The sequence below is a fragment of the Electrophorus electricus genome, chromosome 14 (assembly GCF_013358815.1).
Source record: "Electrophorus electricus isolate fEleEle1 chromosome 14, fEleEle1.pri, whole genome shotgun sequence".
NCBI lineage: Eukaryota > Metazoa > Chordata > Actinopteri > Gymnotiformes > Gymnotidae > Electrophorus > Electrophorus electricus.
This window is the reverse complement of record NC_049548.1, coordinates 473222-492576: the sequence shown is the minus strand read 5'-3', so window position 1 is coordinate 492576 and position 19355 is coordinate 473222. Positions and strand designations below refer to the sequence as shown.

The 19355-nt window shown below is 39.5% G+C and overlaps 1 protein-coding gene across 2 annotated transcripts; it reads right to left on the bottom strand.

Annotated features, from left to right (window-relative positions):
- Positions 1-864: 864 nt before the first annotated feature.
- On the bottom strand, positions 865-18643 carry sgms1 (sphingomyelin synthase 1). 2 transcript variants are annotated; one of them, XM_035533693.1, is made up of 6 exons: positions 18558-18643; positions 5451-6257; positions 5224-5341; positions 3871-4024; positions 3313-3479; positions 865-2996 (listed from the first exon to the last, which is right to left on the bottom strand). In XM_035533693.1, exons 2-6 carry the CDS (start codon positions 6062-6064, stop codon positions 2823-2825), a joined length of 1227 nt encoding a protein of 408 aa, XP_035389586.1. In that variant the 5' UTR covers positions 6065-6257; positions 18558-18643; the 3' UTR covers positions 865-2822. The 2 variants fall into 2 exon arrangements, with proteins under 2 accessions (XP_035389586.1, XP_035389585.1); XM_035533692.1 differs by lacking the exon at positions 18558-18643 and adding an exon at positions 8331-8402.
- Between the last annotated feature and the right edge of the window lie 712 nt (positions 18644-19355).

The window sequence follows — 19355 nt, the reverse complement described above, 5'->3', positions numbered from 1 at the left end:
CATTTAAATTATAAGGGATAAGATTGACCAAATACAACAAATGACATTAGTTACATACTGCAAAATTATATAATACACACACACACACACACACACACACACACACACACACACACACACACACACAAACGCTACTTACATATTAAGCTCTCTAATGAAATCAATATCTTTTGTTGAAGAATATAAAACAGGTCGCAGCTGAGAGAACATTTTAAGCTCCAAGGACAGAGACTGCTTGGTCATTCATTGATCAGTTCTGTTATGCTGGTAGGCTTCCTTTGCTTATCAGAGATAGATTAGCTGACTAACTCTTCAGATAACGGGTAAAGGAACAAACAAAAATGCATTTAAGGGGACCATAAAGCACAACACTTGAGCTTGTTCACTAAAGGCATGCATGTTAGTTTGTCAGCAACCTGACCATGTTTTTATGGTCCTTTATAATAAAGTACTGCACCTTACATATGAACTCCTTGCAGTCGGCTCTTTTGCTTACTGCTAAAATATGAATTTGAATCACAAGGAACTATGGGTCATGTATGTTTTTAAAAAATTTTTTTAAAATGACATCCATCCGCCAACTGTAATTGAGTATATTGGGATTTTAACTTTCGAGATGCATCAAATGACCTTGAAGCTAAACAGATATGAAATCAATGAGTGTGAAAGATTGTGCAGAGGATGGATGGATAGATAGATAACTTGTTTTCCTTGGTAAAATAAAACCTTGAAAACCCTATTTGCCTTTTTTATATCCCTGCTCCAGAAATGCAGCAATAACCCCATATATGCATGCTCTAGTATGTTAACTCACATAAACTAACTGTACTATCTGTCTGAAGAAGGGAAAGAAGAAACAGAAAATTTAATTTAAAACTTTCTGTGCTGTTTTATTTATTGGCAAAAAGGACAAATTATTAAAGTGTTAGCAGCTTTTTCATTGGGTGGTTTAAAGAAATGGCTTAGGGAGTGACAGTCATATTCTGTTTGTTAACTATCTAGGCCTTGGCAACACAGTAAGACAAAATCTCTTTAAACAATAACCGCACACAGACGCTAAATACTCCTGCCCAACAACCAACAACATGGGCCATTTGTCTAAACAACGTAACATGACACATATGTGTTCCCATATTCCCTTCCAAGGAAACATGGTAATAAATAAACACACAACATAAAATGATTATGGATGTTTGAGTTAGCTTTCTGATATTCATGGCCTGAAAAAGACAACTCTTGGTAACTCTTCCTTTTATAGTTCACTGATGTGTAGGTATTAACTAGGACAAATACAGAGCAATAACTGTTTCCAGGTTACTAAAAAGATGGCAAGTACAAAGTATATCCAATATTCAACATAAATACTATAATTTTGTTTTTTTTTAACATATTTAATTCATCCCTTGTCCAGTTTGTATTGTTCAGGAGTGCCTGACTCTTATCCTGTCGGTCTACTCCACTGTAGAATTCAGCTTCAGCCTTAACATCACACACATCATCCTGTTAATCAAGGCCTTCACAGCCAGGTATGTTGAACTCTTTAGCGCAGTAGATTTCCACTACTGGTGTCATGTACCCCTAGTCTCTAAGAAATGGGGCACTTATATATAATCAAAATACTTTTAACTACCCTTAAAAGGGCACTTAAACTACTCATAACCAGTTGTAAGTTCTATGTACAGGTAAGTACATAGTTCACAACACAATTAATAAGTAATAGTACCAATATACAAGTTTAACAAGTCTTTGTACTTATCATCCTTCCCATGGGCAATACTTTTTTTTTCAGTTTTCTTTTCAAGTGATTTTATGGCAAATACCATATACCTGATATACTACACAAGGAGGAAGTGGTACCAAAGAATCTAACAATTGGATAAAAGTCTTTGTAGTACAAGGGTTTTGTGGACAACATGTATGATACATTCTGACAGCAACATATGAATGTACCACTGGAGACTTGAATAATAAAAAAAAGGCAGCAACACAAATACAGAACCATGGACCACAGGATCACTATACAATCATGGCAAGAAAGGCACTAAGGAACGTTATATCACCAAAACAGTATTTTGTCTCTATGTAAAAAAAAAAAAAAATAAATAACCATCAGTTTGAAAAATATTTTTTTCATACAAACCGCTTTTGCAAATCTGCAAGTGTATGCTACAAAATAGCAATTCTCTTCAAACCCATTTCTCTCCCTCCACTGCAGTCTTCCGCAGAAAAATGCACTGCAGAATTTTCAGTTAAAAGGGACACATTGGTCACACTCAGGTCAGGCTAAATATTATTGAAACTTTATCCACTGACTGGGACAAGTGGTTAAATTTGTCTTTGTAGAGTCAGTCAGTTAAAAACCCTGGCAAGTGGCTCAGTTATCTGTAAAGCATACAGAAATCTTACACTGACCACAAGTATACTTCAGTCTAGTAGAGATTCAGGTAATGGATCCAAGCAAACCCTAGCAAACTTCCGAGGGCATCACAGTGATGAGACACCACTCGCCAAGTGATCGGACTTTTGACATGGCCCAAAAATCTCCAGGCATTTAGTTTGGTTCTCAGCAGCCCAGAGCAGCCATGTACTAAACACCACAACTACACACCCCATAACACATCAGGCCTGAAATACAGAGGAATGAAATGCTTTGGACGGGTTCAAATGTTCATAGTGCCAGTCAGGTGGCACAGAGGAATGACGTAGTTTGGAGCTAAAGGGGCTGATTTCAGTTCTGACATGGTCAGGCGGTTGATGCGCGGCACTTGCGGCGAGTCTTTCGAGAGTCTTTCTCCCTATTTTGGAGGCGAAGCAGCCAGCCATCAGTCCGCCTCGATCCTGCTGTATCTCACGTGGCCCCATGACCAGGGCCGCCACAAGAAAGGGCTCTGGTAGCTCCGTGGCACGACGCCCTGGACGTTGCGCTCTAGGTACTGGAAGAACCTGTACCACCAAGCACGCGACAGGAAGTTGCTCGGCGACGCACTCTTAAGATCCTGCATGGTGAGCAAACAGACACATGGATCGGTTATCACCAGGTTCAGTGAGCACACCCGGGGCTTGCAGACTGACTGTGAACCTTACGAGGTAGCTTACTGTGAACATTACGAGGTAACTTACTGTGAACCTTACGAGGTAGCTTACTGTGAACCTTACGAGGTAGCTTACTGTGAACCTTACGAGGTAGCTTACTGTGAACCTTACAAGGTAACTTACTATGAACCTTACAAGGTAACTTACTATGAACCTTACAAGGTAGCTTACTGTGAACCTTACAAGGTAACTTACTATGAACCTTACAAGGTAACTTACTGGCTGGTTTGCCATTGTGTGGTACCACCAGAAGAGGCGAGTGGTGATGAAGTAGGCAACGATGACATCTATGGTGTAGTGGTCATGTGCAAGCAGGATGCAGAACACTCCCACTGCACAGACTGAGCCACAGCCCCAGTGGTACCACCAGAACCGTCTGGGGGAGTCTGCAGGACACAAACACAAACGAATATATTCCTCCTTCCTGTTTTGATCTTTCCAACACAGAACTACTGGCATACCAGTACATAAATGAGGATAAGATTAAGACATTATTTTCTTCTGCTGGTTATTTTATTCCACTAATTTTTTGTATGTATGTCATATTGCATTGTGTTTTCTATACTGAAGTTAGAGGGCAGAGCAGCGCATAGCAATGCCATAGCAGCTACAGCCCAAGTCTTTCAAAAGCCACAGGCTAGAATTTTTATGCATATGATAATGACAACAAATTCAGAACTTGAAGATTCCAGGGTGTAGATGCCAAAGTGTGCCACAAGGTGGTGTTGTTGTTTAGACTAAGTTACAAAGCATGACAGAAGATTAATGATTTCTTACACTCTTTAATAAAGAGATAGGTGAGGGTCAGCATGACTGTGTGTCCGCTATACAGGTAGTCTCCGCACATGTTGTGAGAGCCCGTGATGGTCAAGCCTCCGCCAGCAATCATCTTCATCACCCGCCGCAGCTGAGACTCCCAGTCACCATAGAGCTGCGACAGAGTGGACGTGGGAGGAGTCACTACTCTGTCCAGCAGTTATTTCACATTTCAGCATTTGCATAATAGTTTAATACAGTTTGATGCCTTGTAAACACACACACGCACACACCATACAGTCTCCATTTATATGTCTCTTAGCTACACTGAACAGGAAAGCAGGATCTGACATGTGAAAGGGTGCCTGGCTGGGGCGTGTCTGGTGATGAATGGATCCCCTGGGTCTGGTGGTGAGGATTTCCTGCCCCGAGTAGTGTGTGTATGGCCTTAGTTGCACACCCCACCTCGGTGACTCACTCTCTCGTGCTCGCGCTCTCTCTCTCTCACACACACCCACACACACACAGCAGAGTGAGTGTGATTGCCACGGGACTTCACCATGGAAACACATTCATTCCCCAAACAACCAGACCACTTCTTTTATTACTCATTCTTCATCTTCCGCCACTCTTTACTAAGCTGCAGATACCTAATCTGCTCAAGAACAATGCAGTGTGGTGCTAGAAATAGAAATGCGGACTTGCAATACCCATTAGGTGCCACAAATTATTTGTAGACAGTTTAGCGACCTTTGTGTCTTCATGAGAATTATTCATGATTTGCTGTTGGAATTTGAAATCCCAGAGGCTGTTAAGGAATTTCAAAAATGGGGAACTACATTTTTCCACAAAAATGTCAACTTGCATGTATACCAATCGGATCCTCTTTTCAAATGCATGTGACAATTTGTCAATTCTTTTTCAAGCTTTGTTTCATTTTTGACTACATACTCAAGATAAAATCTTATTTAAATTTTTGAAGGGGTAAATCATACTGAATCATAATAATTGCAACTAGGCTGAAATCATTACAAAAAACTTGAAAAAACTTAAAAAAAGATCACTCTTGGGCTATTAAGAACTGATATTAAAATCAATCAAATGAAAACAACTATTCATTAGAAAATGTATCATTCAAACCCTCATTACGTTTTCCTAATTCCCCAATTTGAATGGCAGTCAAACCAACAACAATTGCAATAAACGTCTTAGCACAGAACACAAGCTACAGACGATACTGTTACAAATATCAGGAAGTGCTGGTGTTTAGTCCTTGCTCTTATGGGTTTTTTTTCCCCCCACAAACACATGCATGAATTCCTACCTTACAAAAAACATGCATAAATCACACCTAAGGTGAACATGAATTCCTACCTTAGGTGAACACTTAAAGTGTACCCCAGGAACAGGCAGAGTAGTGATGTACATGGTGATACACCGGTACAGGTACAGCGTACCTACAATAAACAGGAACCGCCGGCCAACAATGGACCTGTCAAAAGGAACGTTCATGGACTCACATCACACAGAATGCAATCTATTATCATTAGGAACTAAATGATGGAGAATTCAAAAGTGAACACAATTAGCCATCCACCTACTTGTGTTTTAAGAGACTCCACTGTATGATCCACAAGATCACCAGGGCCATACCATTAATCTCACATATGGAGAAGGCCCACTCCACTCGGTTGAAAAAGTCAAAGAATTTGTCAGGTAACGGAGGGGTCACCTCCTTAGGAGGCACACGTTCATGGACTATGGAAATCATGATGGTGGTGAAGATGAAGCAGGAGATGGCATACAGTAAGGCCACGCCAGTCTTCCCCCACTCAGTGGGGAACAGCGGGCCACTCAGCTCTGGGATGAGGATACGCACCAGTTCCTTGTGGTAGCCGTTGCCGAAGCCATTCCGTTTGGCCTCACCGCGGCTACTGGCGCCTCCATCGAGCGCCAGGACCGCGTGGCTATTGCTGTGGCCGTTCTTGTGCACATCCATGTGGTGCTCGATACCGAGGGTCTTGATCCTCTCAAGGAGCTGCTTCCCGCCGTCTGGCATGACGCAAGACAGGGGCGGGTTCTGGAAGTCGGCCCGTGAAAGCTGCAGCAAGGCTCGGCCATCCACCTGCCTCAGAGCTTCAACATACTCCTGCATGCCTTCATCACTCAGCCAGATGGCGACCTCCTCTTTGGACCACTCGGCCACTCTCTTCATGTCTGTCCCTCAGCTCGCAGAGTTGTAAGGAGATGGGGGGAACAGAGTCAGAAGGATGCAGGTTTGCTACTGGATGCACGGCCATCCTCCAGCCATGGCCATCGTGCGGAGGAAAGGCGGCCAAAAACGGTAACCATAAAAAATCTTTTTAAAAAGAGTTCCAAGCTTCACAGTGGTTAAGTCACTGTCCTGCCTGGAGACAAGAAACACTGACTGAGACTGAGGGATATTGAAAACTCACAAAACATGGAATATAAAACAATAATATTCCACACATAAATCATCCATAGATAACAAGTTCTGTCCCAAAACCAACAGCTGATGTATGTGCTACTATGAAGCAACAACCTACTGTTGTCAGTGTCAGTACATGTGCTCTTATTTTAGGCTAATGTGGCCATAACAGCCTTTAACTGGCATCATAAAATACAATAATTACATAGTCTCTGACAATATAATTTACTAAAACCTACTGTTTATATAGAATTTGAAAAAACAATGATTAAACAGTTTCTTTATGAGCCTGTTAACATTCAACTGAAATCTTATACACTGGTCATGCTACCCGAGAAAATGTAAGTAGACATAATAACAGACATGAACTATATTACAAATTTTTCTCTGAGCAGATGCACGTTGCAAGCACGTAAGTGCCACAAAGCAGGAAACATGAAGTGAAAAAAATTATTCATTGTTTGATAATACATATTAAAAGTGTGTAAAAAAATAGATATAGTAGCCTGACATAACATCTGCAGCAGAATAAAAAAAATAACAAGGTAAATATGAGTCACAGTCTTATCCATACGTGTAACTGTAATGTAGTTACTGGAGTTTAGGCAATATGAGAAATGTCGAACATGAGATCAGGTCCATTTTTAAATACAAACAGGGCTGCTTCTGAAGGTCATGAGGAGACCCCTCTCCAACTACAAGCTCTGACCTCTGCAGCCTCTGAACTGGTTAACTAGAGCACATGCAATGCCTCCACTTCAAGAATTCAAAGAACTCATGAGCATGTTAGATGGGGTGTGGCAAATCTGTTTACAAGTCTGTTCTTTGGAGTAGGGGGAAGGGACATCTTCCACCACACATCTGGGTTGTGTTATGGAACAGCTCTCTCTGCACCACAGACTCGTCACTGGCTGCCAAAGCTATAGGAAGGTCATTTAAACTTTTTGAGATAACTTGTCATGCACCTTTGTTACTTTTAAGGAATGAGAAATGCTGTAGTGTTGCTAAGATACTCTTTGTTTACTGTGGTTTCCTGCTTAACTCTGAAAGTATCAAAACTGAAACTGTCTTTGTAGGCCCTTCTAAGAAGGGGAAACCTCTGAAAATTAATGCTAACTCATATTAGATTACTTACTTCATAACTCAAGAGGAAAAGATATGTAATATTGGCTTTGTTACAATTATTGTAAAAATGTATTTGATGTAAAATACTGATAAATGAACAGAGCTAATTTCTAGAGGTATTAAGAGGAACATAGACTGTCAACTTGAAATGTTAAAAAAAGAGGTAGAATACTGGAGTTGGCTGTAGTTTTTAGGTTGTAAGCCATTTTTATAAGGTATTTTTAGAAGAACTGCTCAATAATGTTTACAACTGGAAATTAACAAAAGACCTGTCTATTATTCTCATCAGAAAGGCAGTTCTACAGTACAAGAACCCACAAGCTAGTCAATGTCAAGGGGAAAGTCAATGTTTACATGAACCACATCAGAACAAATAACATTCAAATATGTCATGGATCTCTTGACTTTATAGCATAAAAACCTTCAGATTAAGAAGTCTATATACTATAGGTCATACAGTCTATATTATTTTCCAAAATCCTTAGTCTTCTGGTTCATAAAGGCTCAAGTGAAATCTGAATTAACTAAAATTCTCAAAACTGTGCTCCTAAAACCAGCGTTCTTACATTTGTCATTTAATGGTTGATAACACATCCACACTCCAAACCATTTTAAAGTACTACGAGGATAAATCTTAACATAACCTAGAGCCCCTGTATACAGGACCCACATGCCTGCACATGTTCTAAACATGGCATGGGCTAAACTTAGCAGTAAGCGGAATGTGGACCACTAGTCATGATTATACTTTACACTCTCATACTCAGACAAACAATATACCATTTCCATCTATAAACACATTTATAATTTGACTGATTTCCACACGTTTTCAGGTTCACAGATAACATTGACCTACAAAGCCTACAACAGCTATGAAAAAAAGTGTTGTGCTTTTGTCTGAACTTACCTCTGCACTGTTCAAGAGCAGCTCTTAGCGTGAGCAGAGCTTCCTTCATGTGTGTGCCTCCCCCCCAGCCCCAATCTCAAAATGCTGCTCAGACCAGCTGAAGCTCTCCTTCAGAGCCCTCCCACCCTCAGACTAACTCCTCCCACACAGAGCCCTCCCACCCTCAGACTAACTCCTCCCACACAGAGCCCTCCCACCCTCAGACTAACTCCACCCACACAGACATCCCTCCCTCCCACTCCAGCTCATTCAGTGCACATTGACTGGCTCTGTAAAAAATGCTATGTGTTCTATGTTTGGCTCTGTTAACTGGTTGCCTAGTAGCATAACAGAAAAAGGGAAAACATAAGTAACCACACACAAAATAAGCAACTTAATATTTACTTACTTCGATGGTTGTCATGAGTGCTGTTCTATGGATCTATCCCAGAGCCATTTGCACACAGTTCTCTTCAGAGTAAGAACACTGGCTGTTCTGTACATGAGCAACCACACTTGAAACATTAACCACTCAGGTTCTGAGTTGCATAGGATGCTGTTTAGCCCTAAGGTCCTGCTTTGCATTTCTGCTTTACAGGGGGGTGGCAATGTCTAAAACAAAGGGGCCAGCAGCAGCAGCAGGTCAGAGGTATGGTGAGTGTGTCAGATTCGTTTCTCATACTGTCTTTGCCTTATTCCATAGAGGAGCCCTGTGTTCACCAAAGTGGCATTCAGTTACAGAACCACCTTAATTTTACATGCCGAACAAAGGGGTGACATTAGGACCACAAAAGACATCCCTCCAACTCTCACCTGTATTAGATTTCATATGAACTACATTCTCTGCCCTGAAATACAAAAATACAAGCGTCAGCAGTATAAAATGTCCTGAAATATTCCTGAAGTTATTTTATTTCACATGAAACAGGGCTCAGCTGAGTAAACTGGGATGCAATATAGAATGGCAGCTGTTCTTACAAGACCTCTGACTTCATAAGGATAAAGAATAATATTTTATTTTACATTAGCAGTGGAAAATGAGAGAGTAGGTAACAGGGAACAGCTTGTGAACTTAAGAACTCCTGCTCCTGTAATAATGACTGTGTAACAGACTGCTGATCTTGCCTGGGGGATATTTAGTTTGGAGGTCAATGAGGCAACACATTCAATTTCAAGGCAGCTTTGACAATTTGATCATTACACAGAAGTGCTATTTCAATACCAGAAAAAGGACCAACCACAGTCATCAGTTAGATGTACATACAGTGTAGCCTATATTCTAGGGAATTCTCTTCCATTCAAAACACAAAATCAAGACTAATTAAAAAAAAGAAAATTGATTTTTTTTTCCTTGATTAAACGCTGTCATTAATCAGTGAAGGACATTATAAGAATTGATTATTTTCAGAATGCTATGGTAGATAAGGAGGATGAAGAGGTTTAAGGTATGTCCAATTCTCAGTACTAAACACCTTTTTACATACTGAGACTCTCTCAGCTAACAGTAAACCCAGGCTCTTTCCCTTTCAGCTCCACAGTGGCCAGTGGGCACTGGGCACCTTAGTGCAGTTGGGCTCAGATGCAATTAGGCTAGCAAGACCATCAGAGAGCTAGGAGAGAATGGATTTAAAAGTGTTTATAGAACTGTCCCTGGGCCACATAATTAATTGGCCTATTTCTTTGCCTTTCCTCCACTTGAAGATGAGCTAATTCCCCACCGACCAACGAGCTGGTCCTATTTAAACGCTAAATTCAAGACAAAACAGCTAAGCGCAAACACAAGCAAGAAGCAAGGTCACGACTCCAATAGACGGTACATTCTTAAAACAGAAGCCAGGCGATTTTGGCCATGACTAGCTGGAATTAGGTGGAATCCTTAACGTCTGCCACAGCTTTAACTCCTGAAGCCACAGACACACTATATGACTTTCAAAGTCATCAGATCGCTGTACTGTTCACACTACACACCTGGCTATCTATTAATCAGGAGTTTTGAAGTCATTGTTGTTTGCGCACTACATGACTTATCAGCAACAGGGTTTAACACACTACAAGATGTTTCACCATCCAGCATTTTGTCTGTGACAAAAACACAGAGAGAATGACGTGACACCACGTGCTAAATGGATTGTTGTTGGTTTCTCTGTAAAGTAATATCGTTTCATTTTTACCAGAGAATCCACACACACACACACACACACACACACACACACACACACACACACACACCAGACAGAACCTCAGATGCAGGCTGTGCAAAGATGTCCCTGAGACAATCCAGCACGTAACAGTAGAATGCAAGATGCTGGCAGGCAGAGCATATGTGGAACACAATAACCAAGTGGCTGGTATAGTGTACAGAGACATCTGTGCTGAGTACAGGCTGGAAGTTCCAAAGACTAAGTGGGATACACCCCCAAAGATGGTGGAGAATGAACGTGCTAAGATTCTGTGGGATCCCACACACAGACAGAGAAGATGGTTCTGGCTAACCAACTGGACACAGTAGTGGGGGATAAACAGCAGAGGAGGGCCATAGTGATAGATGTGGCGATTCTGAGTGATACCAATATCAGGAACATCAAAAGCTTGAGAAATACCAAGGGCAGAAGGAAGAGCTTGAAAAGATGTAGAAGATGAAGGGAACTGTGGTTCCTGCGGTAATTGGAGCACTAGGGGCTATGGAGTGTTTCCCCTCATGCCATATCTTGAGTTCTCATTGCCTCGAGCTCGACATCACACTTACTACCCGCCATAACCTGGTTGCAACACTTTTCATACTACAGGATTTGCATGCTAGATGTTTTGTGACTCTGTGAGTGACAGATGAGCCTCTCGGATCATGTCTTTGAACAATTCACACATAACAATCAAGAGCAGATTTTCAAGACCTGAGCAAACACCGATTTGCCGTCAACCTGGAGCTTTTCTCAGTGACCTCCTAAGCCTGTAGATGAGCAAAAAATCAGGGCTAAAATCATGTAGTACAAACTCGGAATAAAGCCTCTGTTTTATTACAGGACTGCACAATATATGTTAAGATACTGGTATCAGAGAACAGCACAACATGGAAAGGAGAATACTAGCAAACTGAATAAATTGTAATTGTGTGATGTGAACTTAAATGTTAGAGATTAGAGATGTTAGAGTGTTTGGTGGACCTCATAAAATACATAAAGACCAGTACCGAACTATGTCACAGAGTTCACCATTGTCTTTTGCAATGCGTTTTGCAATTACAATATATAGTAATAAAATTGCAATATAGCCTAGTATTTTTTTCCACATAGTGCAAATGCACTCCGGTACTCTTACAATTCATAGGCTTCAGAGTCAGTTTTTTTAGGGAGTGGGATATTAGGCAAGTTGCAACTGGAAGCTGTACCAGGTTAAGACGAGATTGATGACCCCGTCACCGTCAGGCAGAAGGCAGGCCACAACAGTCTCATTCACAGACTGAATCACTCTCTGTTCTCCAAGAATTCCTTAACACACACATTCCAAAAGCCTGAATCCAATTACCATAGCCCAGCTGAACCAAAGTTCAAGGGACAAACACACCAAGCTTGGGTGTTTTAAAGTACTGGCTCTACCACCCAAAGTGCACCCAAAGTTTAATCAGGACTAAGAACCTATGCAGATCAATTGCATGTGCATGCAGTTCAAAGACACTTTTCTCAGGCCTTTCACTCTACACAGGTCTGGTTTCCTTTGTGGACATTAAGGACAAAAATCTCTGACAGCTTGTCCCTGACCTCCAACCAAGACACCGTTATACTTGATCACACTCAAATTTCTATAAATATCTATTTTAAAAACTTTACTAGAAAATGTTTGCCATGGCATCTTAATCCACATTTATTTTCAAGTGAGGATATCAATTACTTAGTTTTACAGGAAATTGACTTTTTTGTCAATTTAAACAAAACAAGGCTATTAAGGAATATATGGGGAGGGGGATACCCTACATTAGATATGAGAAAAACTATAGAAAAGATAAACTGGCTAAGTTTTTGCGCAGTGCATATCTCAACTTGGTAACATGTATATTGCCTCCCAAGCTTCAGAGATATATAACAAAAGTCTCTCCTTAAACACAAATGTTAATTTTTTTTATGACACATTGTACTACTGAGGTTCTGTTCCAAACAAGATGCAAGTTTTATGAACTTGGTGACAAAGCCAACAAATTATTCATCTCATTAAATTCCCCAGATCCAAACAAATTCAGGTAAAACTACTGAACGTTTGGAGATTAATACTATATTTAATTAATTTTACTCATCTGATTCAAGTTCTACTCATCTTGAACAGTCTGCTGCAGAGGAACTAGAGAAGCCACTATTGTGGAACTCAAACCAGCCACATTGTCACTACAAAATGGGGAAAGCCCTGGACCAGATGGTACAAGCTAGTCTCTCTATTAATCGACATGATTAATGAACCATTCCATTTTGGTGTCCTTTCTCAAAATCTTACTCAAGCTTCCATTTACGTCCTCTATAAAAAAATTTTTAAAAAAGAAGGTAACGCTCTCTTAAGTTGCCCTTCTTAAAGCACAGTACGTTTGTTAAACATTGACTTTAAACTGTTATCAAAACTGTTGGTGCTATGCCTGGAATCCAATCTCCTTGGACCAAAGTGGGTTCATTCTAAACAGACATTCCTTCTCCAACTTGAGAAATCTGTTCAATATGATGTTATCTACAATGATTCATAATGTCTCCACCTCTAATACCCATGAAGCTTTGATATCTCTAGATACTGAGAAGGCATTTGTTAGAGTGAAGAGGCATTACCTTTTTATGCTTTAGAGAAATTTCATTTGGGGGGAAATTTATATAGTTAATATTCAATCGGAATATTTTTGCCTTTATCAGTCTACATGACAGATTGTCCATTGAGTCACTGACTTTACATTTTTATTTGCATTACCATTGCATTACCATTACAGTCATACTTAGAAATGATATAGAATGGAAAGTCTGCCTTTAAGCAAATGACTTCCTTTTCTTTGTTTCCAATCTGCCTGTCCATCCCTGCTACCCTTGCCTCTCTTCAGTCATCTGGTTAAACATATGGATAGAAACCGAACTTACATAAAAGTGGGATATTTCCTGTTAATACACCTGCTAAGAATGATCCTCCATGCAATCAACCATATAAAATATGTATCCCCTATATCTACCATTGCCCTACATAGCTTTACACATCGTGGAGTACATGTCACATACAAATTTGAAGACCTTTACCAAGCTAACTCCTGGTGACCCCAATACAAGAAGAGTGAATCCTGGTCTGTCTTCAATCTATCTTTAGTTTCTCGAGGCAGTTCTGTTACAATTAATATTTTTCCATAGTACTCCTACTTTTCCCAATGCCTACTACTATACCTACACACCTACACCCCATTAGCAGCTAATCATGTTTTTTATCCTTCTCTAACAAACACTGATTTCTTAATATGGTCAAATATTGGTATCAATACCCTTAAAGACTTGTATATTGATAAATGTTTTGCATCCTTTCAGCAACTCTCCAACAAATGTATACTTCCCAGGCTGTTTATGCTTTCCTTTTTTTAAACTTGTGCAAGACATGGTTTTATTCAATATAATATGGTTCACTGTACCTATTACACTAAGGCTTGTTATCTGTATAATCAGTCTGTGATGCAGATCAGTAATCTCCTGCAAACCTCATACACATGTTCTGGCATTGCCCATCCCTACATACACTATATAGACAGAAGTATTTGGATGCCTACACTTTACAACTAAAGCAACTTTTATGACAACTCTTTCTAAATCCACAGGCATCAATATGGAATTGGTCCTCCCTTCGCTGTTATAACAACTTCTTCTGTGAAGGCTTTCTAATTTTGGAGTGTGTCTGTGGGAATTTTTGCCCATTCATCCAGAACAGCATTTGTGAGGTCAAACAGTGATGCTGGGTTGGACAAGCGGGCCTGGCTTGCAATCTCCGCTGAGGTCAGGGCTCTGTGCAGGCCGGTCAAACTCTTCCAAATCAAACTCAGCCAACCATGCTTTTATGGACCTTGCTTTCTGCAGTGTCATGTTGAAACAGAATAGGGCCTTCTTCAAATTCTTCCCACACAGTTGGAAGCATACAATTGTCCATGTCTTTATATGCCAAAGCATTAAGATTTCCCTTCACTGGAAATAATGGGTTTAGGCCAGGTGGCTAGATACTTGATTTTATACACCAGTGACAATGGGACTCAATGAAACACCTGAATTCAGTGATTACGAGGTGTGTCTCAATACTTTTGTCCATATACTGTAATTATTGGACAAAGCATTTTAATACCCCATCAGAGATCATTGGGGAAAAAGTAAAACTAAATGTTATCTAAGCATTATTTGGGGTCTTCTCCTCTTTGCCTTCCCCCACTACATGCATAAAAGATGTCCAAGATTACCACTGACCAATTGGAAAATCAACAGTATCTTCCTCTCATTCCCACTGGATAAAATGTTTTATATTCTTAGGTCACCAAGAGAAATTTAAAAGCACGAGTTTTGATTCCTGACCATTTTTTCTGATAAAACATTAGCAGTGTCTTTAATAGGGCTGGGTAATGCCAAAAACTTCACCATACAAGCATCATGGTATATAATAATAGAAACAAATTTTAGTGAAGGTAAATATTATCAAAATATTATAATTGTAATTACTACTACATTACTAATAAATAATGACAAATAAAGACCAATTCCACAATCAATGGGCAGAGTGAATTTAAAATATTAATATATAGAAAACAAAGGAATGTAAAAAATATTATTCAATAAAGCCAACAGCTTCTAACCTCCCACTAACTCGAAAGGATTTAACTCAGAATATTATAAGAACTCACAAATGCTGAAACAATGGTAATTATAGCTTAAATAAACACTTTCCATAGCTTCAAATTTTGTTGCCAAATGTGTTAAATACTGTTAAAATTGTCTGCTGAACATGTTAAATACTGCACTTGAATGCATCAGTTTCACACTTGGTAAAGAATACAAATGTTCATAAATATCAATACAGCTGTGACTGTAATGATTCCTGTATTGGTAAGAATGTATTTACAATATATTGCCATATCGGCAATGTGGCTTCATTTCTCCACAAATATCATGCTGGACCTGGGACCAGGAAGTATCTGTGGCGCCAACAGGTTCTCTGAATAATTTGGAGCTGTTTATACTGGTCAAGCTGAGAAAACTGTGTTGCGTTTGTGAGCATTCTGTGCCAAACTGTATTCTCGTGGAAATGTGATTGGAAAGGTTACTGTCCATACCAATTGGCCCCAAAGTGGAAAAGAGGCTTTTGTATCATCATTAGAAAACCTTGGAAAAATCTAAACACCCTGATATTTATCTTGGTATTATACTTTTTTGCCACATCATCCATCTATGCTGACAAACCTTGAGAATGCTCACCCTAATGTCTTAAATGAAACTCCTTAGTATCAGATCATGTAAAAGCGATTAAGCTTACTTTTACATGTCTATCATCTTTAATATAATCATTTTTCTTCTCTTAAGAGATCAACAAAGTATTTTTATAGAATTGTATAACATGCAGGGTTATAGAGCCATATTCTCAAGATAATTCAATATGTGGCAAAGTATGTTTAAGCAAACATTAACCTTTACAGAAACAAATTGTTCATCATTGATGCGGCACTAGAACATAAGATATTCCTTACTACTAATACATACATTTCTTTACAGCTAAATTCTAAGCATTTTTAACTTAAGTTTTAATTCAAAAAGCAGAAAGATCATGGTCCAATTGTTTGTAAGGAAATCTCAATACTGACTCTCAATGAGAGAGTTTTAAATACAATTAAGTCTATGTTAGGCTATATCTTCAAAATATCATGTGACTTCTTTACTCACTAAACCCACACAGTAACTAATCACTCTTCAAAACAATGAATCATGAGAAGCTTAAATGAGAGAAAAATATATTTAGGCACTATCAAAGACAGGAAACATCACTATTACACAATGCTGACAACAAATTAACCACGTTAAACAATTACTCAAAAGAGTACAAATTTTGTAATCATAATAGACCTTTTCCAATCAGAGAAGAATCTGTTAGCATGTAAGGGGGAGAAAACTAAACTGCAAGTCCACCACTGGGCTCTCTCCTTTACTGTCAAATGCTAGCCTATATTAGGACCATGTCTCACATTTTCCATAGCCAGCCCAGAGAAACTGATGTGTTTATGTAATTGGAAACAAAAGGATAGCAAAGCACAGACCACCCAGAAGCAAACAAAAGTGACTTTGAGTCTGCAAAACTTGACTTAACACACTGACACTTAACATAAGTAGTGTTTGGCATCTGATCCCAAACTGTCCTGTTAGTAACTAAAGGTGGGCTGCAGTTAAAACTGTAATTACACTACAAGAAACTGTTACAGCAGTTTAGTTAAGAGATAGGATAGCTGTCAAAATCTCTACTCCTGGTGTTAGTAGCATGGTTTCACAATATACCTTTAGTTATTATTGCTATAATTGATAACTCTTATTTGCAATACTCATATCGCATATCACTGCTATATGTATGGCTATACAGATCACAAAATACTGTATTGTGCATTGTATTGTGTTGTGCAAGCAGCTACAAAGATGTATTCCATCAAAGAAGATTGGAAACACTTAGTTTATGGTAGTGTTTCATCCCACATCCTGTAAGATCTCGGCCCATGTTAGATTAGATTAAACCAATAAGTGCTCGGAGGAGTGTGTAAACAGAACTATGGCATTACACAATTCACTGAAAAGAAAACTCTGAGATTAAGAATTTAGAAGAAGACACTTTGGTAATTTATTACTTTTAGTCACTGTTCGTATAAAAACATTTCCAATATCATACATGTGTGTATCTTCCTGTACTTAATTGCATGAAAAATAAACTAGTGCTAGCTAGATAAAATATCTGAAACATGAATTTAGGCCAGTACAATCTGCATAAAGATGAAGAGTAAAGAAGCTTTATGTACAAAACATTACATTTCAGAGCCTGGTTAAGCACTGGCTTGAGAGCCCAGCTGCTCACCATTTCGTTGCGTGGGTGTCAACAGTAGATTGGTTAATGAAAAGGATTTCAGCAGTAAATATAAATACCTCAGTGAGTTCTAATAAGCCAAAATTACAATAGGCGTCAGGTTTCCTTCCACCCAATAAATGCCCTCATTAGGGAAACAGAGCCTACATCTCAGTCCAAAAATGTGAATGGGGAGACACAGGTAAACAAACAGCGTTAATACAGCTGTTGGGGAGAGCTGGTAACCGAGGTACCGCTAACGGAGAGACTACAGAGCTAGACGACGGCTTACGATCCCACATACTAGCTAGCTAGATGGGCTTAGCGTTTTTAAATAGCTTAATTCATGCTTAGCCAACAATGACTTTCTGTTGATTTCTCTTAACCAAGACTACTGTCTAGCTAGCTAGTAAAACTCCGTTCAGTTTTTAAGTTAGCTAACCTAGCTTGCTAATTGTCTTTGTTGGAGCTACAATTAGCAAGGTAACGCTAGTTACATAAGAAATAAAGGAACACTCACAGTTTAATGTAATGAGCTAACTTTTCTGGTTTCGGTAGGTTAGGTTACTTAGCTAGGGCTATTTCTGATGTATATTGAGGTGGTTTAAACTGTTTTAGCTAGGTTTTGTACCTTAAACAAGCAACATGTTAAAAACGTTAAAATAGCTATTGCAGCTTTTCCTACTAACGCTACACATCTTTAAAGGTTCGGTCACACAGGGGAAACTTCAAAATGTCGTAGGTATTAACCTACACACGACGAGAGAACATCATCTAGTCATATGTAGCTGACTAGCTAACCGACTACACCTGCATTTCAATATTAGGAGTTAGGAAGACCACAAAAGACAGGATATCATGGCTGGGTGCGAAGATAGCTAACCTAAACTAGTTAGTTTTTTGCGCTGTCTTAAAAGATGCTTTTAAATAAATGTAAGCGCTGCATCGCCGTTATGTAATCCTAGCTAGCTAAACTACATTTTCAGGTGAGAAAGTTGTAGCATTAATGATCAACAGATGAAGAGTGTTAGTGACACATCAAGCTAGCTAGATAAGGTTAATGGATTTACTAGCTAGCTGACTACTGGTTTTCCTTAAACATGCAGGGTTTATCACTGTAACTAGATAATCGTGTTAACACTTCAATACCGTAAATACTGGTCAGAGGAAACCTACCTGCCATTAACCTTCTCCTTTGTCGTCCTGTACAATATCATAAACATATAGGACAGTATCTTTTAACTTTTGCAAATCTTGCAGAAGCTCCGCTGAAGTTGCTTAGAAGTCTGTTCCGTTCAACATGACGGACCCGAAGGCATCTGAAGAGGAAGACTTGTTTGAATCCGCAGTTTGTGCATGTCCGTCGCTCTCCGGTCCAGACACGGGAATCCTCGGGAGGCTTTGGATCAGGCAGCGGGTATCGAACAGTGACAGCTCCCTCCACTTCGTCTATGTCGCCTTGGGAGATCTCGAAAGTGCACTACGCCACTGCAATATTGCCCCCAATGACATTTATGGCAAGTCAAGGAATAGTTTATTTGAAAGTAATTTCTGATTTACAAATTGTTCCTGGGTTGTTCCAACCCCCCCAAACATTTCGTTCATGATAGCAGTCACTTAGTGTAATTGTAATGCAACGTGTTTGACTCTGTACCGTTTGTATTAAATAAAATACCTTCAAGAGCACACAACAATAAGGGCCTTTATGGCAGACCTGTTGTGGTAATTAGACAGCCGGATAACACGCAACTGGTGCCACAGTGTGGCATGTGATGTCATCATAAGGCTTTACAGTCATGATTGTGGGAAAGGTAACCTGGCTAATTGTTTGGCTGTCAGATTGTGTTTTCTAACTATGTGACCCTTCAGAAACCACTGGAAGATCTGTGAGAAATTACAAGATTCTAATGGCCGATATCAATGTTGATTACAGACCTTTTACAGTGAACCCTCTTTGGCTGAGTCCTCGGTCTA

What these genes read in the sequence shown, in the direction of transcription:
- sgms1 (XM_035533693.1), bottom strand. Translation starts at nt 6,064, where the DNA reads ATGAAGAGAGTGGCCGAGTGGTCCAAAGAGGAGGTCGCCATCTGGCTG. An exon ending in TGGAGTCTCTTAAAACACAA is followed by an intron (nt 5,342 to 5,450) that starts GTAGGTGGATGG and finishes TCCTTTTGACAG; the next exon opens with GTCCATTGTTGGCCGGCGGT. An exon ending in ACTTTAAGTGTTCACCTAAG is followed by an intron (nt 4,025 to 5,223) that starts GTAGGAATTCAT and finishes ACTCTGTCGCAG; the next exon opens with CTCTATGGTGACTGGGAGTC.